This window comes from Neodiprion fabricii, chromosome 4, assembly GCF_021155785.1.
Source record: "Neodiprion fabricii isolate iyNeoFabr1 chromosome 4, iyNeoFabr1.1, whole genome shotgun sequence".
Classification (NCBI taxonomy): domain Eukaryota; kingdom Metazoa; phylum Arthropoda; class Insecta; order Hymenoptera; family Diprionidae; genus Neodiprion; species Neodiprion fabricii.
The window spans coordinates 5,323,444-5,350,883 of NC_060242.1; the positions used below are offsets into that span (position 1 = coordinate 5,323,444).

The following is a 27,440-nucleotide window of genomic DNA, read 5'->3' on the forward strand; positions in this document are numbered from 1 at the left end:
AACTCCACAAGGCCCCGCATCGGGATGATGATTCAATTTTATCCCCAAGTTCGGATACTCCGGTTCCAGCCTACCGAATATGATCGATTATCCTGCATCCACCGTCTGTAAACTCGATTAACAAACCCCCCGGTTATCCGCGGGTCTCGCAGCTTTACTTTGTGCATCCAACAGCCGTCGGATCATTGGGGTCTCATGACACTCCCACGGTGCAGCCGTTCTCGACCCCGACTCCGAGGGCTCGACACGATCGAACTCGGACTCCCCTCTATGTCAGTAATGCAGACGTACCCTGGTGCACGGCCTGCACGGTACTTTGACTCAACCACGCGTGTACCACTCGGCGTTATCGCGCCCTGCCGGATCCAGATAACGCCATGTCAGAGCTAATTATCTGGGACTATCAAGTTACAGGTTAACCCTGCACTGACTCTACACCCTGGTACCAACGTGCTGCAGCGGAATACCCTTCCTCGTATAATTGTATCTCGATGCCAGTGTTGGGCCTCATTCTGCTAATAGAAATCCGGATTGTAATTTCATTTTCCATTATGCATTTCGAGCTGGACGCCGGCCAACGTTCTGAACACTAATAGAAAATTCACTGTGTCGATAGAGGTACACGCCGATTAGTGCGAAATTAAATATCATCGGTGTGAATCGTTCGAGTCTTTACACCAAGTGCTCTTAAAGTGGTGTGGACTTCTGTAGAATATCTTCCGTGTTACATTTAACACTGCATTTATAGTAGCGAATGGTCGGAACCCCGGATGTTTCCGGACTCAACTGACGTAATCTGCTTTACAGCGAATTTTCAGTGACCGCGGCGTCGAATCGTCCCGAATTTTGATCCTTCGATTATTTGATAATTCTTAGTCCGGATTTTGACTTTTAGCCGTCAAAAGCTGGCTCACCCAAAAGGGGACAAATTTTTCAACTATTAAGTTATTTTTAATCATTCGTAACTCTCGCAAGCTTTTTCGTGATGTAGATAATCTCTAAAATTCTGCTGGCGTCGTATAGAAATTTCGATTGAAAAGCAAACAGGTTTAGGTATTTGTATTATCGCTCGTCAAAATGCCCTTTACCATATTTATCGCTCGATTCGCTTCAAGCAGTTAAATTCATTTTAACCTTAATTAAGATCGTAACTTTCCACTTATCAGTTAAAATTTCAAAAAAGTTCTTAAAAAATACGCTCCTCTATAAAGTTATTCATGAGAAATCAATCGAGAATCACAAAACACTGCACCAACATTTCAACAAAGGTGAGGGATTTTTTCACGCGAAATTTAAACTTATTTTTGACACAATTACTCTGCAGTAATGGTCAAGTGAGTCTAAAAAATGAGAACGTATCGAATTTTTTTTTCATTTCAATCTGGGATAATTGATGAATGTACCCTTAATCGCTTTTGGCAGTAGCAATACTTACAACTCTTTATAGGGAATTGTTCATAAATTTGCGAATCAAGAGTGAATGAAATTTTTGAATTTTCAGACAAATTTTTACGCACGGTAACAGGACTTAATCTACTAGCAAATTCCAATCAAGATGTTTGGAAATCAATTTCGCCTGTACACAGGCAACCGTCGCTGCTATTATTTAAGTCAAAGTTTTATCCAGAATTTCCTTAATATATACCCGTTAATTATGCAGATACATTGATCCGTGTGTCAAAGATTTAATGCGTCCAGAGGCAGGATGTAAAAAAAGAGATGCCACTGCATAGGTATAGGATATTCTGGTAAATACGTGAAAAGCCAAACTCACCGAAGCTGGATCCTTGGATACGGTAAAACGTACATGCAGCAAAGTGGAACGGCTCAAGGTAGATTCAACCTCATCCTCCAGGCTCCAGATTTTCCGGTACAGAAACAACCGGGAAGCACGAAGATGGAAATTTCTGGAAATACGTATACACTTAGGGGGAGATGTGGGCAAAATGGGCATTAGCGAGAAAAATGGATCCTTGTACAATCAAATGAGATTTAAAAAATATCGACAACGTTTAAAATATTACTTTAGGCCGAAGACAAGAAAATTGCGTTGTCGAAATTGGTCTAACGTTATTCCTTTCTTAAGGGGCCTATTTGTCGAGCCTCTTCCCTATATATTACTAATTGGACCATGTTTTACAGCTCAATATATAGCCTATATTACTCGGGCAGACCTAAGAAACAATTTGGTTCAAGCCCAGTGTAAACCGGTTCACTGATTCTTGACTGTATCGGTAACAAAGTGATAAATAGACAAAGGATTTTCTACATTTTAGTATAGATACACCGCATGACCGCCGGATATATGGGTATTTCAGGTACATATAGCAGTGATTTTGTATAAACAAGCGACGGGGTAAGAATGTAAAATTGATGCGAACATAACAAATAGAGCTCGAGTTCAATCATACCTGAATAACGCACTGCCGCCCACTAAGCAGACACTTCCTATTCTCCCACAGATTTGATCCACCGTCCTCGAGCCAGCGGGTAAAACTATTTCGAATAATTGATGCTGCAAGATGCTCGATTCCGTGACGATTCGCTTTAATTCTTCTCCCTGAAACGCGAACAGCATCGTTCGATGATAATAATATACGCAGTTCAGTCGAGTGTTATTACTGCGCGTTCGAATGTTTGTTTTTGTTTTCAGCTCACTTCGCTCAATTCTTATGGGCTGGCAAAAACTCATATGCCTCTTAATTAGATAAACAGCTACTCATATATATGTCTTTTAGAGAAGTTTTATACACACTTACTCAGATATTCCATTTATGCGAACACGTTGAGTCTCCCGTGTCATTTTGTTGCTTGTATTGCTTTTTTCGCAGCCGAATTGAAAAGATGAAAGCCTCTCTGACGATCCCTGATACCCGAAAGACCGAAAATTCTAGCATCAAACAATTGAGCATCGGAATCATTATACCACGATTGATCGAGAGATTAACGAGCTTCTTCCGCGACGAATAAACCAGACTGTTATTGACACTTGAATAGAAACACCCTCGTGCACTGTAGTAATTAATCAAAAACATCTCACGACCTGACGAGATATACATTCATATTTGACGGCGCCGTTTCCTTGCGGCAAATGTAGTTCGAGTAATCGTAAATAATTCGAGATGACACCGTTTGTTGGCTTCAACTGTGGCGCTACCGTGCGGCGGAAATTGAAACCTTTAAACGAAGGAGCGTGAAGCGAGCCAACGACGCTTGTTTCTGATTAGTTGAATTTCAAACGGTCAAACTCAAAACTAGGCGGTTGTATCTTGTATAGTGTAAGAGTTCAGAGATCGTCAACGACGCGTGCGAGCTATGTCAATCGGTATTTACAACGATATATTAAAACTGGTGCGTTTTTACAGCGGTTAAGTAAATTTGGCGGACGCAGGGTGAGTTTTTACCATTATTTTCTCGTCTTGTGTCTCGGACCAACGATGCCTAAAACTACAGACTCACAGCCGGCAGCGAGTCCGATTCAGTCAGTTTTTAACATCCTTCGTTTTCTCCTTTTTTAGATCAAATTGGTACTTGGCCACTGCAATTTGGTAGCCTCACGCTGTCGAAATGACAAGTTCACTGTCGATATTGGCCTCTCACGATGAGCTGGTACGTTGTACCAATGTACTCGTCAACGGATCGTGCGAAGAAGGTTAGCTCACTTGATCGACGCCTCGTTTACCCAAAGAAATTACCCCCCACGATCATACATTCGGAATAAATTTTTACGTCACTTTATTCTGAGACGAACATTCTTTTCTCACTAACAGAGAGCCACGAATAATTCATCAGCGAAGTCTGTGCTCTAGTTACTCTTGCAGCAACATCTGATATCTTCAGAGATAGCTGCTTCCCGTATACCCTGATCTCTCATTCAGCCCTTCATTCTTTTAACAGAGTCGAAGTTTAGAAAGTTTCAACTGTGCTCAGCATCTAAGAGAAAGTCTATGCTTGTATGAGAAAGGTATCGATCTTTCAATGTTTCAGAATTTCTGCGCTTTGCTATCAACCAGGAAGAGATGCGACAAAAATGGTTGGCATCTGTACAGGAATGCCAGCGACTTCATTCTGCTTTGGAAAAATCTCATTTAGAGTCCGCAGATCTAGAAAGAAAATTAAGTCATGCTCGTCGACTTCTTGACGAGGAAAAACGACGAAGACGTATCGTTGAAGATCAACGTAACTCGTTGGTAATAATAAATTCAACAACTAGTTGTGAACAAAATACCTGAACATGTATAAGTATCTATTAAATGATGAAAATTCGATATAATTGCCAAATATTCTATTTACACAGGAACGACAAATATCCATGGTTCGTGACTTGTTCCTACATGATGGAGGTAGAAACCTGAATGATGAAACACGTGAAAAGTTGCAATTCCTCAATAATACGACATTAAATAATCGCAGCAGCAACGTTCATCTAAAAGACTTGCATCACGCTGATAAGTAAGGGTCTAAATTGCATCCTTAGGAAAGTCAGGAGACTTTCAAAAGTCTCTGCCTTAATTTTAACCCATCGTTATTTTTTTTCTAGGCTTAATACAATAGCAGAATTGGATTCTACCGGGTCTCTGCTTAGCGATCTGAGTTGTTTTTCAAAATCGGAGGACGACTTGGACGCGAGTGTCATGCTCCAGCAAAATCAAAAGAAACGGGAATGGAAAGAGCACAGACCAAGCGGGGAATATTCAACCAAGAAAAGGCGCAGCAGCATTCAGAAAGCTGTAGACTTGAATACATCAGATCGGATAGTAGCGACAACTACTGTTGTTCTGCCCAAGGATGGACCCATCACGGCGTCTTCTGTGATTGAAGCAAAGCCTGGGAATGAAAATGAAGATCCAAATACTCAAATAAAACAGAGCCCCCACAAATATCGCACGAGTGCTGACCGCTCCAGACAAAAAAGTTCACACATGGATGCAAAAAATCCATTGATGGACGTGGAGGTGGGTCCTTTTTTCTTAATTTTAGGAGTTGAATGAAATAGGATGGTGAAAGTAGAAAGTGGATTCAGCAAACACTTCTAGTCATTGAATAAAATCCGTGTATATATGTTTGCATACAGCCTTCAGCTCCAAAAGCTGACATCATGACTTCCGGTTCAGATTCCGAAGGTGTATTTAAGCCCAGCCCTAATATCGGTGGATATACTTTGAACATTAAATCGTCCAGGGGTCACACTTTCACGGCAAAGACTGTTATCAAGCCAGAAGTATGCACTCCTTGTGGCAAACGGTGAGGGAACGATGTTTTGTGGTACAATTTTTGATTATCTATCACGAAGTGTGGTCAGCAATTTGATTCAACTACAACTTTATCATTGCAGTATTCGATTCGGACGCGTAGCTTTGAAATGCAGAGAGTGCAGAGCTACTTCTCACGCCGAATGTAAAGACCTAGTACCATTGCCGTGCGTACCTGCAGGAAATACTCCGACTTTGCGTGGTATTTCTGTAAGTTGTGAACAACATTTAGTTATTCAATTCAAAAAAAATATGAAATCCATTCAAGGTGAGCAATTTTTGCTTTCGTAGGGTACAATTGCAGATTATACCCCCATGATACCACCCATGGTGCCGTCGCTGGTGGTACACTGCATAAATGAGGTCGAACTGAGGGGAATGGGCGAACAAGGTTTATACAGGGTGAATGGCGGTTCGAGCGACGTTAAATGCTTGAAGGACAAATTTTTGAAAGGAAAGGGTGCACCCAACCTTTCCGACATTGATATACCGACTATTTGTTCAACTTTGAAAGATTTCTTGAGGTACATTTGTCGGATTATGAAAAAGATTAAAACCACAACAAATAACTTTATCAATTCCTTGAGCAATACAGGGTATTTTACTCACAATTTTTCTTTCATCTTAATTCAGAACTCTTCGCGAACCTTTGATCACAGTCGGACTATGGGCAGATTTTGCAAGAGCGACGGCCATTTCTGATAAACAGGATGCTGATGCTGCTCTTTACCAAGCGATATCGGAATTACCGCAACCGAATCGCGATACATTAGCATTCTTGATTCTCCATTTGCAGCGAGTGTCGAGCAGTCCAGAATGCAAAATGCCGATCACTAATCTTGCTAAAGTATTCGGACCAACTCTTGTCGGCTATAGCTGCCAGGAACCATCTCCAAACTCAATGCTAAGTGAAACAAAAAGCCAAGTTGCAGTAAGTATCTTTCATTGGATTCAAAATATCCTCAGAATATTTTAGAGTAATAATACTTGCGTTCTTTTACAGATAGTGGAAAGTCTGTTGAAGATTCCGTCAGATTATTGGGCAAATTTTGTCAACTCTGAAGGTCTAAACGGAGTGGGAACACCGAAAACTGGGGAACTTAGACACACTCCGTCTACAGAGTCACTTTTAAAACGAACAGCATCTAGGGGATTTTTCAATACTCCTATCAGTTCAAGGTATTCTACAATCAATATATAAAAAATATTCAACTACTGATCGTTATATTCAAAGATTAAATACTATAAATCCATAATTTATTTCCAGCCGAACGTTCATGAGAAAAAACAAAAAATACTTTGCGACACCACCATCAAAAAGCGGGTACTAAAACGGTGAATGGCTTTACAATTCCTTTTTTCATCCTCTTTTTATAAATTACGGGCATAATAGTTAGCCTAGAATAACCGTATATTTAAATTTTTTCCCAGCAGAATTTTACTCACATAACAGGTACTTTTTAATTTGATAATATTTTTCAATTCTGCGTCCATTCATCTGAAGCTTCTTTGAACTTTTGCTTTGTAGCTAGTAAATCTTACGAATACTTAGAATTAAAATATCAAATAATGAAATATTTTGTCAAAGCTATAAGCTAAATGAAACGCCTTCTTTGAGCTGCATGCGGCTCGTTTTTGGCATAATTAAAATTGGATAATTACTTCTGATAATATGAGCTTACATATCGGCGCTAGTTTCTCATGAGGACTAAAATCCGTTTTATAGTGTTGGAATGATAATTATTTTTCAATTACAAATTTAATCAGTGTACAATTTAGCTCTATTTTTTTTCTGTTCAACTTTACGCATAAGTATTATAACACAAGTGATCGGATCACTATTGATGACAGCGTGTAAATTAAAAATCCACTAATCACAATGTAATTTTTTTGTCTCCATACAAATTATCTGGGCCTGTCGAAAGAAACACTTATTTATTTTTCAATACAAAATGTCTAATAAAATGGATAACTTTGTAGTTAATATTAATATTAATTAATGTATTACTTTAGACGTTGCAAATAAAAGATTTAAACCTGACTTTCTTATATTGTTAATATTATTCTTAATATTCTGTAAATTTCACTTTTGTACAGTAACGGCAAGAATAGGAATTTCAGGCTGTATAGGCCCACTTAAAACTACCACGATTAATCCAACTTTTTTTCATATGTATTTCTTAGTTGCTCACTGAATCATTTTAAACTGAGCAAACCAGCACTCGTATAGTATTTTGAAATGTACAATAAATTCCCGAAAACAGATAGCGAGGCCATTGAATTTCAGAACACTGGGATGTACTTAATTACTCGGTTCGGGAACACGTTTTCTCTTTGAGTTCCCAGCATGACTCCCAGTACTGTCTTAATCTGTTGTCTGCATTCGAACAAAAGTTTCTAAAATCTTGAATAATTTTTTTTTGAAACAACTCATCCCCGGTCGCTGATGTTGACAACGATTTCCACTTGCGACTGACCATATGATTCCATGACCACAAAAAGCCAACCTGAATAAAAAAATACGAACAGTTGATATCATTTTATATAGAAAATATTTACATTAAGTATACATATATACCGACCCTCCTGTCCATGCTGTAGTCATCTTTATTTTTTCCACTGACATGCCTTGTAATATATGCTTCGTGCGGACTAGATTGATCAGGATGGACTGGATATCGTTTCTGGCCCGTTATCCGTCTGATTATATTCGTATCCGTTCGTGGTCTGGCTCGAATACAAGATGTCGACGGTACGAGAATAAATGCATTGCCAGTAACGTGGACGTATTGATGATCATTTTCAGTGCCCTCCACCAGACACGGTACAAAACCGAACCTTTGCACTATGGCTTCTTGGAAGAGGAACAACCGTTGAGTGTAGGTGTCTTCCCGAAACTCTGTTGCAAACACATTGAAAGTGAAACATCAGATAGCTATTGTTATACAACAAAATTTGATACCACGTGTTCAAATTTCAACAAACCATCGAATAGATACGGTTTGTTGGTCATCAAACATTCCGTGTGTAGAGGTATGAAGATTGGGCCCCGAAGAGGATCACTTTTCAGAGTGAAAGGTAGCGCAAGCAAATCACTGGGTATCGGAACCATTTGTATTCCACACAATTGCGCTTTTCGTTGCCACCCGAATATCTGAATGATTCAAAACCGAAAAGATGACCATTGATTAATCGCACCGACGTCTCTTTTACTTTCAATAATTAAATTGGATAACTTACAAGGTCAGCAACTATACTCCCCGAGGATGCGACCCACTGGACAACCAATTCGTAAGAATAGTCCGTCTTGAATAATGACTGATATCTGAGGTGTCCCCATTCTATTCTATCGCTTTTATTGTTTATGTCTATATCAAGATGAGTGTGCTTGTAAGGAGAAACTGGCGCTAAGCAAAAACATAGAGAAAAAAATTCTAAATTATTTAGTTTTCAAATCGACGAATTCTTTCTGTAAGATATATAGGGATACGTCCATAACGTAAACTATTATAGCGTCAATGCTCACCAGTCCGTTCACGATCCTCCGTCAAGAATACAAGATCCGAGTCGTCACGCAGAAAAACAGGAACACTCGATTCGTCTATGATATCGCAACTGGGTATAGATATAGGTGATGATATGTTTGAAATTTGCGTTGGAGCAGTGGGTTCGCACCACCCTTTTGGCACTTTCATCTCAACTTCAACCCATTCATTCTCAAAACTCCGAAGATCACCTAAGGGTGGAAAGTATTCCCTGTCTGAAATAAATTGAGAAAGAATTGAGGATACGCTTCGCTAATAAAATGGAATGTTAGGCGGAATCTGAAGACAGCGTACCTTTCTGACCATCCTTGTCTTGCACTATATGATAGAGGTAAAATCCTAGAATGAATGGTTTCTTGAAACTTCCAGATGCATGGCATATCAGCCTCTCTCGAATCATTCCCTGGAATGTTTTTCATTAGCATGTATATGTATATTTAAACAGTTTAAGGTACACATGAGAGAATAAATCACCTCCATTATAATAATTGCTTTTTCAACTGTGACGCCACCCTCGATGTGATTGTTCAACCATTGGACAGCTTCTGCGCTGACAAATGTCAGGCTTGGCAATGACGGATGTTGAGTTAAAAATCCTATTCCAGTATGCGGTTGCTTCATTGCCTCAAGTATCTCTGCGTTAGAGGCGCTGCTTTTAATCTTGCTCACTTCGGCATTTATGCTGAAAGAATAGTATTCGTTTCACGAAATGATCGATCTTGGGTGCATTTTATTGAGATCTGTACCTGTCTTCACTACATTCTGAGTGATCTTGTTGTTGTTGTAGCTCCGGAGAGTGTGGTAGGACGGCCTCGCTCGCAGGCGACACTCTGCCTCTGTCCATTACTTTTGAGCCCGATCTGATCAATTGATTTAAGAACGGATGAAGGTATGAAAGATTCGACACACTTGATGTAGAATTGAGAAAATACAAATAGACTTCACAGTGCTAAAACTCAAGCGGTGCACATGTGCTGTCTCAAGCCAAACTATATGCGCTAATTAGTATTGCCGATTAATTTGAAATAATGAACGATTACTGACCAATGGTAATCCATCATCAACTATTCTAGCTTTGCTGTCAGTTACCAACATCTTAGCTATTAACTGAGTCAGAACACAGAAGCAATAAAGAACATTCGTCATAACCGATAATTTTGTTACTAGAATTAAAGGGATATTATAACGATCAGATAGAAAGTACGATTAGGAGAATAAAATTGTAAGGTACTCGTTTAACTGAAACCGAAGAAGATTGACGGAGAAATTAAAATTTTTTTTCTCAATTTACTATTTTCTAAACACAACCGAGGTGGAAAAAAAATGAATTAAAACTGACCTGTGTGGGTTGTGGCGAGGAATGTCAAGGCATGTGCGGGCAGATGCAGCTGTATTCATTACATGCTTCTCCTGTACAAAGAACCCTGTGACTCACTCACACACCACCCATACCATATGCTAATGGGTAATAATACCATAAATTAGAATACAAAATCAGTAAAACGAATGAAAAGTCGATACAATAAGCATACATGTATAATAATAATATAAAAATGGATTGAAAATAAATTTCAGCGATAATACGGATTCAATATCCTCGTGACAGAACAGAGAAGTGTATCAATGCATGAACGACTCAAGGATAAAATTAAAAGTTTCCATTTATACAGCAATTTGCTACACGATATGGACTCGATACCCTATATTCGATTAGGAGACTGACGAACTTGACTAATTCTGCAAGAATCTGCCGGTATCGACAATTGATATCGGACTTTGTGCTGAATTATAGTGCGAGAAATGGATATAGCACTTATGCCAATAACGTATCAGATGGCGGACGAAACTTTACAGTCTCAGGGTCATAATATTCAAGGGTCATAATTTCACCTACTCAAAACTGTGACCATTTTCTGACTTTATTACCAATATATCGATACCTAAGTTGCCAAAGGTATAAATTTCTTACGAAAGAGGCAATAAGGGAACGAATAAAATTGTGGGATACAAGTAAAATCGCTGGATACAAATGGAACGATCCACAACACACAGAAGCTTGACGCGTATTAAAGATGTATTGAAATTTGTGTTAGATTCATGTGAGTTTTGAACTATAAAATAATAGGTAAAAATTTACAGGTGTGAGAATATGAAGTATTTGCGAGAGGACATTGTTATAATATTATTGGATTTTAAAGCCCACTTTCTCTACCTGCAGTCCAACGATGATAGTAAGACAATATAACATGAATCGGTGAGAAAGCTGTGAGCGATAGATGAAGGGACAAAAGCTGAAATGCAAACACGGCCAGACTACTGAGAATCCATCACAAAGCATCAATACATCATTGCAAGCAGATCAAACCTGGGTCTCGGTTTTTCAGGCAGGCGGTTGCTCCCAAGTCTCTCTCTGAACGGAGAGCTGCCAACAAGACTTGTCTGGAAAGTAGGAGGAAAAATTTCAATAACTGCGAGAGCTTGATAAGCTGCCAATTCGTGAATTGTTATACTTCGAGTATGGAAAATGAATTAAATAGAATATTAATTATCAAATATGCATTCAACTACGTTTGAATATAACTGTATATATACATATATATATATAAGTATATATATATAAGTATATATACATATTTCCTTCACACGATATATAAGCTTGCAAACTTATAATGATGAACATTCAAGCAAAAAAATCAGGCAGACAAGATCATTAAATTCTCATACAAGCTACTAATCAATGATCGTTTTGAAAAAGATCACAGTTAAATTATTTGTAAAGCTACAAAAGAATATTCTTTTTTTATACAAACTAAAAACATTTCGTGGTGTATTGCTGTCAATCAATTGTGAGTACAAGGAACAAAATTCAACCAGTATTGGATATTTAAAGGCGAAAAAACAAAGCCAGCATTCTCCATTTTAAACGTGTAAAAAGAAAATTAAATTAGCGTCGATCAATTGTATGCAATTCGCAGATAAATTGATGAAAAGTTTCTAATCAGCACGGCGTATGTGATATAAAACTCAAAGAGAAAATGGAAAGAAAAAAATGTGGTAAAAATATGCGACACATTTGAAAAAAATCAAACAAATATACACATTATATATATAGGTATATGATATAGACTCAATATGTTCCGATAAATATCTGTAATCGGCTGAAAATATAAACGTTTCCACATCTGTCGACGAAGTGATGCTAGGGGGAGGATAGGAAGTACCTGGTTAGTGAGGAATATCAGGCTCGTGCTGTGCCTGCGCCTTGTCAAGTGGGAGGCAGGATCTCTCGGGGGAACTCCAACTAGAGCTGCCGGGCTCTGAAACATATCATGCTAAACGGTCTTCCGCTATAGAAGAGGATTTGGGCTGCATCCGCATTTTCGCCTAAATAAAATGCCAAATTCTTTCTATAAATTCAATTTCTGCAAGACTCGTACTAGATTTGCCTGGATTCTAGTCTCGGCACTTGTTCGTAAAATTTTAAAGTCAATCCTTTGTATCATGTGATTACAAATTTATTATATTACAAATTTCAAATAGAAAAGAATGTTCAAAATATGTGAAAAGAAAAATTCCTAATAAGTCAGATTCAAAGAATTTCAAGATCAAACCTTTTTCGCACAGTGGAAAGTGGGAATTTAATTGACCTCCACGTAATCCAATTTGTAGTACGTTCAAAATTCGTTTGCAGAATCGATAGTAGAAAGAAACTTGTACATCGATAGTGAACACGAGGAAACATATTATATAGCCTGTAAATGAGTTACGGTTATTTGTAAAGTTACATAACGACGATGTTAAACCAAAGTCAAGGCGTGAAGGGAAACTTAATATCGCACTTGCAATGTTAGATGCAAATCAAGCTGTGAAACCAAATCTATGTAATTGTTACACAACGCAACTGCAACTAAATAATAACATGCAGTTTGGCAAAATAGACAAAAATCAAATCAAAAACAAAATTTATGAGACACAATCTGAAGGAAAAATGATATAAAAAAAAAAACAAAAAAAAAAAAATTCAAATATCGATCGACATGTAAACATTACTCAATAGATAGTACATAATTAGACGACAAGGAAAAACGATGTTAAAATTATATAATACTGGACCACTTTTTATAAAGGATATATCATTCTACGGGGAATCAACAAGTCTTTTCAGATTACCTCCAAATAATACAATTTATGGTCAATACCTTGACAACTACGAAAACCATATTCTAATACATATTTCGATACACAGCCTGATACGACTTTCACCTACGATTTTCGAAGAGGTATTCATAGACTCACAAAGTATTATTAATCATACTTTGTGAAACGCATAAAAAATAGTAACTTTTTAAACTGTGTCCGTGTATCGCATTAGCGATTGACCCATACTGATACTAGAAAACACGCTAAGATTGACATTGTACTTCTCTGTCGTGATGTAAAAGAAAGAATTCACGTGTATTTGGATACGTATACATGTTGACACGTGTGAGTACACCAAGGAAATTATACAACGATATAACTAGTAGGCAAATATTAAACGTTACCCAATTTTTATTCGCGTTGGGACGGCGAATTCTGTTCAACCACGTCTCGATAAATCGTAAGAATCCTTCCATAAAGTTGGCTTGCTCTGCGGAAGTAGCTGGTGAGTATATGTCACAATGTACCGAACCATCCAAGATTCGACGAGTGGCAGGAGTATTCAGAGGGAGCAGAAATACTCTAAAACGCCAATATTTGAGTGCCTAGAGAAAAGAAAATGCAATTGATCAGAAGAAGACTTTTTATTGAATAATAATCAGAGCACAACTAAATACAAAACTATTCACAAATTGACGTTTAACGAAGCTCACCTCGACTAATGAAAAATCTGTATCACCTCTAGTACAAATATAGTGGTCCAAATAATTCCAGTTGTAATTTTCCAGCTTTTCAGTGGTGAAGGAAACCCACGATACTTCGTAAGTGTCGTGATGAGGAGCGTGAAAACGATATCGATAGTGTATGTTAAATGGAGGATAGGGATGTCTGTGAAACATAAATATTCTACTTATAGGCAGGTTAATTACGATCCGTACGATGAATTTTAGTGGGAATAAAATGAGACGTGTCATTTTATTCGTACTCAGGAATAATTTTTTTCGTACAAACCTCGGTCTGTAACGTGTGACCGTTATAGAATTTCCGCAAAGTGATATTTTGTGAAAAATTCTGCCAATACTGAGTAAGTATTCTTCTTTCGGCTCTGACTCGACCTGCATCCCACGCATCAACGAGCTTAGCGGAGCTGGAGGTTTACTGCCGGGTGTTGTTGCTTGCGTTTTATTGGCTGGTGGTAAAATTATCAATTGAAATCCCTGAAAAATAATTTTCACAAAATGAAATACCGTCAGAGATTTGTAGTACTCAAAGAAGAATGCAATAAAATGAGACTCTACCTGAGCTAAACGCTGAGAAACAAGTTCTTTGAAAACCTCAGCTGTGTTAAGTGGTTTTTTGTATATTGCTCTAAGTTGTGCAAAGTCTGCATTTACGTCATCGGGTAACAAGTTGTAGTCTGAGACGACGTAATCGTTCTGTAAACTTCTTTTATCTGGAAAGTAATCCGTTGTAATAGGGAGGCAAGCTGGGATAGTTAATGATCTCCAATCGACACCTAAGAAAGAGAAATCTTTCAATGTAAATCAATTTTTATCATTTGCATTATATGTATGTATATATATATATATATATATATATATATATATATATATATATATATATATATATATATATATATATATAAATAAAGAAGAAGCAGATGTTTGAAGACAAGTCTTTAGGCATGAGATATTCCATTCAGAGATAACATATTTGTTGAAATAAACCAAAGGACACAAGTACAAACACATAGATTTCAACAACTTATCGATGCTAATGAAGAGTCTCTTTGTGGTCTTCAAACTATAATGATCTAAGCAAATAATTGTGTGCCAGAAAAACAAAGTTGTCGGCATCATTGACATGGAATTCGATACATGGATTGAGTTCATCCAAGTCTTATGTTTAAAACCTACAACGTTTTAATGAATACCTGTTTGATTTTACATTTCATTATAACTGTGAAATATTTTAGACAGAAGGTTTGCAAATATCGCTGTTTCCTTATACAATAATTATGAACAACAATAACCGTGTTCGCCAGGTACATGATAATCAAACTGATAATCGATCGATGAGATTTTAATTACATTGGTGAAACACAACTAGTGCATACATATATTTTATAGGTATCTATTTCTTCTTTATTTACAGTCCTTCGTACCAAAGAGAGTCTTCTACTATATCATGTGAACTGAAAACAATAGTGCGATAGCATGAGTGCAGGGCAACTGCTACTACTTACACATATTGACTGCGGATGAGTGAATAAGCTGAGAAAATGTGAACCATGAAGAGTTACTCTCAGATACGAGTAGATTAGAGAATGAATTGAAGTGAGCATGCGATTAATTCGGCTGTAATAATATGTACAATATTTTCGAGCGATCATCAGAAAATTATTATTCTCAAGCTTCAATCAAACGTAACAAGATTCTTTGAACGATAATACGTCTGATTACAATTTCATTTGTTAAAACTCCCGAATGTTATACATTTACAGACAAAATAACACAATAAAATATATGTGCATATTTATACTACACCGGAGATTGTACATTCATATTTGGTATCAAAAAAATAATTCCTCCGATATCACAAGCCATGCATTAGGGAAAAATATATGAAATGAGTATGTGATTAGTATGGAAAAGAGGAACAGTAAACAGTCAAGGTTTAATGAATATCAATGAATACCTATCAAGGTATGAACTACAATAAAATTCGTAATTGAAAAATGGAAAATTTAGTAAACACCAATTGGATTGCAACTTTTCAATTCTACGTTTGTAAGAAAAAACAAAAAAAAAAACACTTCCATGACTATGATACCACATGGCGCGATGCTTGTAATATCACTGGGTTTCGGAAAAATTACGAACTAATATGTTTAAATTATGTAAATGATATGAATTTTCAATATTCAAAAAACATTCTTTCTTCAACAACCAACAGCATCCTGTCGTTCAATCTTATCTGTAAATCTTACATTCTGCCGTTATTAATATTAACTATAACTATTTACTCAATCCAAGCTTCAATTTGCTTTTCTATGGAAAAAATTAAACGCATTGCGAAGCTGCTACTTATTGAGAAACAAGTAGTCGAAATTGTTAATTAATTGAACCATCTGAAACCTATTGCAAAAATAAATATATTCCGATTGAATAATAATAATAACAATCTGAGGTGACAATGATAATAATAATAATTACAACAACAACAATAACAATAATAATAATGTGACTTGATACAGTACAGTGCAATCGATTACAATAAAACTTGCATACTCCGCATGCAGACACACGTACTCGATATTGCATAGTGAATAAGTTGGATTCTTTTCCTCAAATATACGTGTACGTATGTAACTTGTCGATAGTTGGCGAAACAAGGAGAGAAACCTGCATTTCCAATCCTATGAACTTAGAGAAATATCGTACAAAGGATTAATATGAAATACTACGGTCATATAGGGACAAATAGTTCAGCTAAAATTGAAGTTAAGCTGCAGGTAGATTATAAAAAAACTTGGAATATGCTGAATAAAATCTACTTTCACTACCAAGAAAATAATTATTATATTTGCGTACGTGTTAAGCTTTCGGCAAAACTACTAGTTTACATTCGATCGATAAAAAACCGAAAGAATAGGAGGAAAAAAAAAAAAACAAGAAAACAAATAAAAATCGATACCAATCCATGGTACGAAAAACAATTTATAACAAATGATGTCGATCAAAAAAGAACTTTGTGCAATCTAGCGTATGCACGAAATATCAATCCTCTTATCTGGTACAGCATCTATAATATCTATAATAAACTGTTTGGCTCGGATTTGTGATGACGTCCAGCTAATTTGATAATAATCATTTTTCACTGTTACCGGAAGAAATACATATCGGAATTTTAAGATGGGTTTTCAAGAGGTAGAGTTAGTTAGAAATTTAGGAAAATTCTGTTGCCTGTAGTGGGCAGCTAACACTGATAGTTGAAAATATGAGGTAAGTTGCTTGTTTAATAAGTTTACGTGAGGATTGGTAAGAATCAGCATTTTTTTCCATTGCTTTTGTGTTCATTCAATAAAATAGAAAAGGAAATTGACTACACAATTATATAAGCATGCATTAATTATAAAACAACGACATAAGAGATTAGATTTGAAATAAAGTCAAATGTACAATATATCTTAAAAAGTAGTGACAAATCTACTGGAGTGTACACCTTGAAATGTAAGTATATACCGTAACCGAGTCAGCCCTGAGTAATATATGGGACGCTAACCTATGTTCGCTGTATAAAGTGACATCGCATAGTCGCACATCACACACGCATCAAATTGTCCAGCGTCGCATCCCAACAAGACGTACCACAGCATGGAAATAAGTTGAACAATAAATTATTTATATTCAAGGTAGATAATGTCAGAAACTTGTGTTCTTTGTTGAGTAAATGATTGAGGGAGAAATTGTTTGGCGATGTGGATATATATGTTTTTTTTTTGTTTTGCATTAACAACAATGTGAAATAAAAAAAAGATTCATAATAATTATTATATAGTTTTATAATCCCTTAACTCAAATGTAAAGAGTTAATTACCAGGTACTCAGCGCAAGCGAAAATCAATATAATCCTGTTATTTGAAGAGACATTAAATTTCAAGACTATTTCCTTTGGTTTAAAGTATTGGAATATCCCCAAAAGCGAAAACTTGAAACTAATGATCTTTTCGTGAATTCATAATTGATTTCAATGCATTGACGAAAACAATGAAAGAATTAGACAGTGCGTACAATGAAAGATGGAACAGCACTGAATTGTAATTGAAATTTAAAAAAGAAAATAATTTTGAATATCTAAAGCCAAAACTTGTTAAGTTATCAGGTCCGAAACCAGAATGTTGTTACTATTGTTATCTCCAAATTATGTCCAGATTGTAGAGTTACAGCTGAAAATGAAATGTATTAGCAAAAAGACACACAAGAAGCATTATGTACTATTAATAAAAATAACAACTGTTACCATCTTCGATATCTCTAGTAATCTAAGAGCTGATGAAGTTGTAAAAAACAAGGCATCGAATTCGATTTTATGCTTAGGAAAATATAACAAAGATGATGAAATGTTTGATCAGTTGCTCAAGACGTTCAACTGATTGAAAACCGGGATTTTATGACTTATGTCAACCAACGTATGTCGAGTAACTTCCTTTAATAGCTCAAACTTGATACGAAAATAATTTTTTTCTCCTGTAATAAAATTAAATTGAAATGATAAAGAGTGTTTTGAAATATGGATTGCGGATATAATGGTAAAAAATATCGCTGTGAGATCATGCTACAAACTGTTAAATAATTACCGTCATGAATGTTTCTAAAATTGGTATTAAGTATTTATAGCTTCTGTATAATTAAGTACAATTACTGGGAAAAAAGATATCGTTAAAGATAAACCGGCCATACCTGTTGTTAGAGCTGGAGTCCATTCTTGTTCACCAGTCGCACCCCATAATAGCGTCAAACTTTTGTTATTAGTGGTTGGGGGTCCAATATGCCCAGTTTTATCGACCGAATTTAATGGGAAATTGAGCCGTATAGCCTTTCCTTTCATGTCTAAAATCAGTAAGAAATTATGTGTGAAATACATAGTTGCCGTTAAGTCGTATTTTATAGGACAATGTGTCTTGCTTAGTATTCAAATAAGAAACGTACGATCTTGAAATCCAATTTGTGACGCAGACCTCGGAATTTGACAAGTACTCTGAGCGTTAATGGACGCGATGCTGTGCTCGTTAGGAGAACTGCTGAGTATGGACATTGTGTCGCTAAGTTGTTCGGGACTAGACTGCGTAGGCACAGCTTGGTAGTGGTGTTGTTGTATAAGCACACCCGTAGGTCCTGAGAAATATGACACGCGAAATTATTGCAAGAAAATACTTACGGAGTAAATGCAGTCGCGATACTTCACCTTTCGGAAAAATGTGAGTCCATCTTCGCCTGTTACTTGTCAACTTTATCGTTACGTGAGACGGGTCAAATGGATTGATCAGAGCTCTTCCTGGCCTAATGTTGTTGGGTTGAGTAACGGAATTGGTAGGACTTCCAGCACTACCGACGACTGGTCTAAACGGAGGTGATATCTCCACATCTCCATGGTCATCAATTAAAGATATTCTTGGTTTTGCTATGGAAAATTGTATCGATTTAGCTCTGTACTTGACATGTAACAACTATACCATCTTACAATTAACTTCTCCGTTAGAGTTGACACTTATCAAATCGTCCGCTCGATGAGGAATTGAAATTGCTGCACTGCGGGAGGCAACCGTTGGGGAAGAATGAGTATCGGGAGGTGGATGATGTATATCAGGATCCGACATCTTTCTTTTCAACAATTTAAGAGCCTGGGAATTGCTGTGCGTTTCCATGCAGGCTACACTAGTTTTCTTTGTTCTAGTCGATACTCTCTGCAAGCTAGATTACAAATTTATAAAAAATAACAAATCGAGTTTGATACAAAATACAAGTCTTCAAATTAATTTAAATTATTATAAACTAATTGTTAAAAAAATGGCTTCACCTAGCAGTATGAACAGGTGGTAACTGGAAAACCTGAGCATCGTAGGCGTCATAGTCGAACAGTGTATTACGCAGACATTCGCTGCCATCTTCTTGCAGAAGCTTTGTCTTGTTTGGCAATTTTCCACACTCTGACGGTGGTTTTGATATTTTAGGTGGTAACTTGATGCGAGGTATGAAGGTTGAGTAAGGTATTTTTTTGTTTGTCGAATAGAAACTGAGATTTATCCAATGCGGCATGCTGTAGTCGTCTGCAGCATTTATCGACGTATCTTTGTTATGGAACTACAAGAATTTTGTCTTATAATAAAATATTCTTATGTGATAATAGAATTAACACAAGAACTCTGGTTTCAAGACTTCAACATAATGGAACAGTACCTTTAACAAAGGAACTGCGTGCAGCGGCTGTTCTCCCACGCAAACCAAGTCACTACCCACACCATTATCAATGATTCTTTGTTTAGTAACGTTGGTCAATTCTCTATCAACTTCGAATACTCCAACCCCCGGAGTGATAACCACAGAAAGCTGCCCGGTTCGATCAAAACTGCGATCCAGGTAGTGTTTTTCGAAAACTAAAAAAGAAAGCATATCACAATATCGTACATCACATTGCATAATAATTTCGTAATATAAACTTCTTGCGAAAGAAATAAATTGCTATTCAATTTCCACACATCTACAGGTTATTAGTCAATAGTATCAACTATCGCTTACCGTTCAAGGACATATTCAGAACTTCTAAGAAATTCCCTTGAGCAGCTGTTGAGTTTATGGCTTTTGGCATAACAATTCCAGGCCGTTGGTGATATTCGAGGACAATTTTTTGATAATCGGTGAACAGTTTTCGCAATTGAACTAATATATTGCTCCAGTCTTCGTATCTCTCATTTTGTACAGCAACTCTATAACACACGTTGGAGATGTTTAAGATTGAGTATTTTGTGGTGGATTCCATTGATATTTGCATTACCTATAAAAATCTTCGTAGAATCTACCCCGATAATCGTGCTGCAAGCACTCTCTCATGTGATTGGGAAATTCTTCAAGGCTTGTCGCGTTGTAAAATGTTCGTGAGAATAAAACTATCGTCACTTCATGGTTGCTACCGTTTTTCTTCCACTTTTGAAAAAGATCAGCTAAAAACCCATTTACTGCTTTCTCAAAATACAAGTCTCCATGAATATCAAAGTCCCACATTTCGGAACTCATTTGGATAAACAGGTATACCATGCTTGTCGACGAACGGAAGACCACCTATTGCGAAGACAATGATTTAGAACATTGTTATCAATGTTAAAGCCATGTCGATTGATTCGTCGAATTCAAGTTTAATAGCTCAATTATTGCTATAAAATTAAGAGCTTTTTGATTGTATGCTTGGCCAGATTTAGCAAATTGTTACAGATATTTCACCTTTGTATCGTCAGTTATCACGCCACAGGCAACTCGATCCCCCTGGGACCACATTTCGTGTACTTGGCACCTAATGCTTCCTCCGCAGAATTCGATCTTCTTATTTAAATACACGCACGTGTTGACCTAGAGAAATTAAGATTTTAAATTAAAGTTCGATGAGATGGAAGTTTGTTTAATGGGAAACTTTATTGATACACAATAAAAGAGTCAGAATTTTGATTACCAGACAATTTTTCAACCTCCACATCTCGCTACGCCCCATATATTGATCCTTGAAGGTGAGCTCGACAGAATCCAAGGCGACGTCGTCGGGATTGACAATATTCATGTAAACATCAGCGAATGTTCTAAGTTGAAAAGTGGTCGCAATGTTATTTTCAACACTGACGGTTTCTCTGCCTTGTAGATCCTCCTTGAAGGCGGTGATCTGCAGAAGCAAACGACTGAATTCATCTTCCGGATGAAATATCTCAACGATATCGCCTTTCTTTATTCCCGGATAATCTTTGGGATTTATAATCAAATCCTCCCCACTAAAGTTCTTCTGATGAACGATCAACTTGAACAGCTTCATTTTAAGCTGCTGATCATCAACAACGATGGTTTAATTTATCACTGGGTTAAGAGGTCACCTGACCTCCGCAGGCACACCGACAGCTATGTTCGAGGGGGATATATTTTCAGCCTGCATTATTTATCCATTAATCCATTGTCTTCCAAGATGAGTGTCGAAACCGGCGATTAGCAATCACAGAGTCCAGAACTGAAAAACAATATTAAACTAAACGAACTACTGTTAACTAAGCGTTGTCTCGCGGCTCACTTGGCGACCTTCACGTTCATCTTGGACGACACACAGCGCATTTTACGTGTCAAAACAATCGACACACGCTCCCGACTGAACGATTGACGACGACGCTTGCGTAAATATCTCTGTTGCTCTCTACGATTCACGAATCAGGTCACGTGTCGCAATTCGCAATCTGCATATTAACCACGATACTAACCTGCTTTCAAAGCAAAACACATACGCTCCTTTAATTTTTATGGTGTTGGTGTGTGGCGGCACGCATGTTGCTACAAGAGCTCCAGCTTAACCTCAAAACCGGCGTTTTACATATCACGGGCAAAAACAATTGAGTTACGATTGCGTCATTCAAAAAACAAGTACCGGATATATTACGGACTGAAGTTGCTCTTTCAAATAATTTCAATGCTGATTGTAACACCGGTCAGCTAATTATTAGAATCAACGCTGAAAGTGTAGCGGTAGAAAAGAAGAAAGACACACACACATGTTATAAAAATGGCATTTACGTTTACAACAATGCAAAGCACCATGAGGTGTCTTCAAAGTACAATAACTCAGCGGCAGATTAGCGCTCAAGTGTTTTTACGAGTCAAAGGCTACAGTCGGTGGACTCATCGCAAGCCATCAAAAATTGTTAACGAGAAAGATCTGTACAACGATCAGGAGCACACCGTTCCTCAAAATATTCTGCAGACCGCCCAGTTTGCATTTGCCCGACGACAACGGCTCAAGCTGGCCGAAGACAAGAAAGAAAACGAAAAGATTCAAGAAGAGCAGAGGGAAGGTGCCACGTTGAACAATGACGGGACTCCGATTTTCACTAAACTCAACAGGGACGATCCCATAATAAGGTACGCATTGCGGATCAACTGGACTTGATCTCGTTTTAGACATAACTTTTTATCTTCTAGCCTTTGCTTGTGATTCACAATTTACTCGCTGTTACAGCTCTTTAATGCAAGTCGTAAGATCGCGTAAAAAAGATAAGGATGACAACAGAATTCTGCTGGAGGGATTTAGATTGATCGAGGATGCCATAAAAGCCGGATGTATGCCTGAGATAATTATCTTCAGCAGAAAATCTGACATTGCCAAAATATCTCTACCCAAAGATGGTGTCAAGCTTTACAAACTTCCATATCAAACGATACAGCTATGGTCAGATTTGACTGTTTCCCCAGGCATTATGGGTAAGTTGCCAATACTTCCATTTTGTTTTCATCTGGCTAACGCTCGACTAACAATCTGGGATTCTCGTTTAGGTATATTCGTAGCTCCCGATGTAAGTAACAAGGAACCTTCTCCCGATGCGTTACCAATAACTGTGATATGCGACAATGTAAGAGAGCCCGGAAACTTGGGAGCTATTCTTCGGGTTGCGGCTGGAGTCGGATGCGAGAGAGTAATTTTAACCAAAGGTCCGTACCCGAAGAAATGAATTTGATTGTTTTGTTCCAATCTACAATCGAAGCTGTGCTCGAATTCACTTTATGTTTAAACCTGTTAATTTTAGGCTGCGTGGATCTTTGGAATCCGAAAGTGTTGAGATCAGCTGCAGGTGCGCACTTTCGCGTGCCGATATACAAATCACAAACGTGGTCAGAAGTGCAGTATTTAATAAGCGAAAATGCGAATATTTTCGTTGCTGACAACAATTCGGAATCACCGATAGAGTCCAATGTGGATCTCGGTACTTCAAGCTCTGATTCTAGCTCAAGTTCAGACTCCGACAGTAGCGACTCCGAGGCTGAGACTGACGCAGGATCCAAAGGAGGTTTGAAGAATACCAATAAAGATTCTACCGAGAAATCACCCCGCGATGCTAAGCTTTCAAAGTCAGATGAAAATGCTGATTCAAATGAAGCGAAGGTTCGAAAACAAGCCTCTCACAACATCGCAGAAAAGTTACCGGTCATCCCGTATTTCGGTACCGAATATACAAGTAACGAAACTATCATCATAGTCGGTGGTGAAACGGAAGGCCTGAGTCCAGAATCTGTTTCTTTGGCTACGCGCAGAGACGGTATGCGAGTTAATGTTCCGCTAACGAACGGCGTTGACAGTCTGAATACCGGAACGGCGTTAGGGATTCTTCTCTTCGAAATAAAGAGACAGTTTTTATCTAGAATCAACGCGATATGACTAATATTTCCGTAGGTATGTGTATTATATGTTATACGACCATTAAATTTGCAACGTTTACGAACTGTAATTAATTTAAATTCTTCATACAATCAATATATCACGCGTTAAAATATTTAGATAATAATATCGTAGGTACGAATTCTGAGTTACCAACATTTTTTTTTTATACGATACGTGTTACTAGCGCGCTAGAATTCGTATGTAGTTATACAATTTGGAAATTTTTAATTTCATACCCCAGTTTAGTAAGATTGCAATCGCCTGACCTACGGCAACCTATATTGCACATATGTACTACATGGTTTTAGCTACGGCTTTCTGTACCGTGGGGTTATTTATAAATAACAGAGATCATGCAGGTTTTGCAATATTGGTGTGTCACTTTTTGACAATACCGGCAGTAAATTTTCACCTTTCATTATCCTCAAATCCCGGAAAACCATACGAGATGGTACCGAATACCAATCGGCGATACTTTTTTATACCGACAGTCACTAACCAGTTTGCAGCAAGTTATCGATCGAGTGTTTACCCACTTCATTTGTTAATGTGGCAAGAAGTGCGTCAAAGATGGCAAGTAACAAGACACCTAATTGTAAAAATTTATTTAACAAAAAAGGAAAATTGAAACAAAGAAACAAAAGGCGACAGTTACAATATAGAATTCCGTTCCCCACATTGAAGTACGCGCTTATTCCTGACTTCATTATGACACATGCATTTCGAAGATAAATAATTGGAAAGCCGTGTAACAGGCGACGAGATAAAATGTTAGGAAAATTTCGAAATCCGATCCATCTCTCGTTATCAAGCATTAAAATTCATACCCATCCGTTTTCCAAGGTAATAATGAACACGATTTCTTCCCCATTAGCCCCAGTGAAGTAAATTCGGAGCCCGCGGAGTATGATCAATCAAAATTAGCCCCAGCGACTAGAGACAACCCCTAAACCATGCCGGAAAGCGAGATGGCTTGGAATCAGAGTAACGGTGAGTTTCAGATATTATGATAGCGTTTTTTGCGAGTTATCGTCACAGTAGTGGACAAAAAATTAAGATTTCGCGATAGTCTTAACTCGACCACCAGCCGGTGCTCTTAATAGCGTACATATTGGGTAACGAGGAGGCAAACTCCTTTTTTCGGGCCGATCGTAACTTTGCAATATGACATCGTAGGCGAAGCCTAAGATGAATATTACAAATACGCGAAGAAAAAAGACCATCGCCTCCTGATTGCACACGATTTTTTTTGATTATAACGCGAGGATGTTGCGCATTTTTTCACGAAGCACGAAATTGAGGTTATGGTCGCGTAATGTCAAATTTGTTCACGACGGCGCACGCGCGTAGTGCGGAAAGGCCACTTTCAACACTTCTAGGACGTAAAAGTGGTTTTTTTCGGTACTTGGCGTATGCGTATTCGCAAACTCATTCGGCCGTCATAGGAACGGGTACTTTGTGCACGGAAAATACGCATGGAAAAACGCGTAAAACATGCTCGCGTTGTACAAAAATATTTCGGCTTGATCCGTATGCGAGACACGTTCATGGCAGTCGTCCTAATGCCCGGGGTAAAAAGGTTTTGGTACTTAGTTTTTGAACGCCGGTTGTAGAAGAAAATCGTATAACGTATCTTCGTAAAAATTTTCATCACGTAAAAGCAGGATTATATGGTTTAGTTGGTAAATAAATAGAGGGGTAAATAAACGTGGCGCCGCGTAGTTCGGTTGGACGCCGGTTATATTCGTTGAATAGCGCGGTCAGAAAACACGACCGCGTCTTATTTGTCCAACGAATTTCGGGGATAGGTATGGAGTTTCCTGGTAAATTAGAACCAGCTCAGCGTGCAGGGCTTTGTGTATATATTCCATCCCGTTTGGTGGTGCGGAAGATGGCGTCACCACGGAGTCGGGGATCAGGGCGCTTTTCAAATAAGACTTTTCACCGCTCGAAGGGTTGACTCGTTTCGGAGGAAAGGGTTCGCCCCGAAACGCAATCACACTCGTTTAAAGGGAGCCAACGAAACGTGCAAATTTTCTTCATCATCGCCTCTTCTCTTCGCTCCGCGAGAATTTCGAAATTATGCTAATGCGGAAAAGCTATACGCCCGGTAAGTAAATCCACCAATAACCGCGTGCCGTTTATACATCGCTCGGACTTTTCTCGCCGCGTTAAAGCTGAGATTCAATTATAATTGCTTCAGCGATGCCCGCGGGATAAATCTACCGCTCAATCCCGCGTATAAATCCATAAATTCGTTTAATCTCATCTCGGATTAATGACGTCGAAATTATTGTACCGGGGATATGCAACGCGAAGACTTACATATACCCTGAATTATCTCCGGGCAGCTTATTGCTGGACGTAAATATTAAAACTAGGAGGGCAAGCTGATTAATTGACCAGCATCAAGCCCCATCTGGTCCGCTGCATGGGGGATGCTGGGTGTTTATGAACTCGCGGGTCATCTCTGGGAATTGAAATTTTCAGTAGAGACTCGCGAGCTGGCTCGTTGCTTTTCTATCTATCATGCGTTATAATTGAATGAAGTTTTCTTTTTACACTCTATTCCAATTCTTGCCACCCAATGAAACACCCGATGATCAAGGGTGATTCAACTTAATGTTCTTGTCGTTTGTCACACTTTGTACGCGCGCAGTCCTTGTCAGTGTTAAACCCGTACCATTCCGAGAACTTCTAGTCCCCCGGAATTGGCTTTCGTCAAGTTTTCCCAGCAACACCTAAGATGAAAAAAAAACCACGTTAGATAGATATCGAGTAAAGATAAAGTCACCTTGTATCTGTAGTTCGATAAAAACGGACAGAAATCAAGAAACTTTAAAAAAAAGTACGACTGTTTTCGATTGAAACTCCGTTCCCGTTATTACAATGTTTGCCAGCGATTGTCATAAATTTTATTTATTATACGTTGTAAGACGGTAAAATAACGTGAAAAAAAATATTCCTTTATTGCAAAACCGCAATATACAGCATTTTATTTACTGTCCTTGGTAGGACTTACTTTCCACATACAAGGTGTCAGATTTATATTTTTTCCAAGCAGTTTACGAATTTTTTCATTTTCGAGCTAGGTATAATAATGTAATACGAAAGGAGGCAAGGTATATCCCGCACCTCTGAAACGGGTTCCGCAGCATCGATATAACCGTATGGTAAGTACCGAGTGCCATAAGTACCCCGAGGCTTAATTCGAGTGGCGATATTAGAGTTTCAAGTGGGCGCGTACGGTTGCCTTTCGACTCGCTTAGTTTGGTTGAAATATCCCAGCAGGTGGTTAGCTCAAAAAAGCGAAAAAAAAACCTCCGACAACGGCGATAATTTTTCAGAAAATGATGTTCATTTTCCGAGTACGTATATGTGCGTACAATGTGTTTGCGAGAGAAGAGAAAAACGGAATGTGTCGCCCGACGGGAAAACCGGTCGCACTTCCGGCGTGTATAACGAACCCGAGTTTTGAAGGGTGGAATAATTAATACCAGGGAACACAGGTGGAACATTTATCATTTTCTCTCTTCAAGTCCATAGT

General features: G+C 37.9%; 3 protein-coding genes across 8 annotated transcripts; 2 read left to right on the forward strand and 1 right to left on the reverse strand.

Annotated features, from left to right (window-relative positions):
* Positions 1–3,210: 3,210 nt before the first annotated feature.
* Positions 3,211–7,629, forward strand: LOC124179567 (rac GTPase-activating protein 1). 2 transcript variants are annotated; one of them, XM_046564106.1, is made up of 12 exons: positions 3,211–3,392; positions 3,519–3,652; positions 3,988–4,190; positions 4,298–4,452; positions 4,541–4,955; positions 5,075–5,244; positions 5,336–5,462; positions 5,544–5,776; positions 5,886–6,183; positions 6,256–6,431; positions 6,520–6,587; positions 6,687–7,629. In XM_046564106.1, the coding sequence occupies exons 2-11, from the start codon at positions 3,568–3,570 to the stop codon at positions 6,581–6,583; spliced, it is 1,926 nt and encodes a 641-aa protein (XP_046420062.1). In that variant the 5' UTR covers positions 3,211–3,392; positions 3,519–3,567; the 3' UTR covers positions 6,584–6,587; positions 6,687–7,629. The 2 variants fall into 2 exon arrangements, with proteins under 2 accessions (XP_046420062.1, XP_046420060.1); XM_046564104.1 differs by having other exon boundaries at positions 6,520–7,629.
* On the reverse strand, positions 7,127–21,815 carry LOC124179565 (GATOR complex protein Iml1). Of its 5 annotated transcripts, none has more exons than XM_046564099.1 (25): positions 21,161–21,815; positions 20,935–21,060; positions 20,492–20,775; positions 20,236–20,423; positions 19,897–20,093; positions 19,517–19,800; positions 19,181–19,410; positions 18,905–19,120; positions 18,649–18,834; positions 18,400–18,549; positions 17,222–17,230; positions 14,236–14,453; positions 13,949–14,154; positions 13,651–13,843; positions 13,342–13,542; positions 12,019–12,129; positions 11,163–11,236; positions 9,544–9,657; positions 9,272–9,479; positions 9,092–9,200; positions 8,779–9,012; positions 8,493–8,659; positions 8,238–8,406; positions 7,835–8,151; positions 7,127–7,759 (listed from the first exon to the last, which is right to left on the reverse strand). In XM_046564099.1, the coding sequence occupies exons 1-25, from the start codon at positions 21,509–21,511 to the stop codon at positions 7,559–7,561; spliced, it is 4,743 nt and encodes a 1,580-aa protein (XP_046420055.1). In that variant the 5' UTR covers positions 21,512–21,815; the 3' UTR covers positions 7,127–7,558. The 5 variants fall into 5 exon arrangements, with proteins under 5 accessions (XP_046420055.1, XP_046420059.1, XP_046420056.1 ...); XM_046564103.1 differs by having other exon boundaries at positions 13,651–13,825; positions 21,161–21,814; XM_046564100.1 differs by having other exon boundaries at positions 12,019–12,114; positions 21,161–21,814.
* Positions 21,816–21,845: 30 nt separating this feature from the next.
* Positions 21,846–23,960, forward strand: LOC124179568 (rRNA methyltransferase 3, mitochondrial). The gene is made up of 4 exons (XM_046564107.1): positions 21,846–22,599; positions 22,697–22,938; positions 23,011–23,166; positions 23,262–23,960. The coding sequence occupies exons 1-4, from the start codon at positions 22,244–22,246 to the stop codon at positions 23,888–23,890; spliced, it is 1,383 nt and encodes a 460-aa protein (XP_046420063.1). The 5' UTR covers positions 21,846–22,243; the 3' UTR covers positions 23,891–23,960.
* The last annotated feature ends 3,480 nt before the right edge of the window (positions 23,961–27,440 follow it).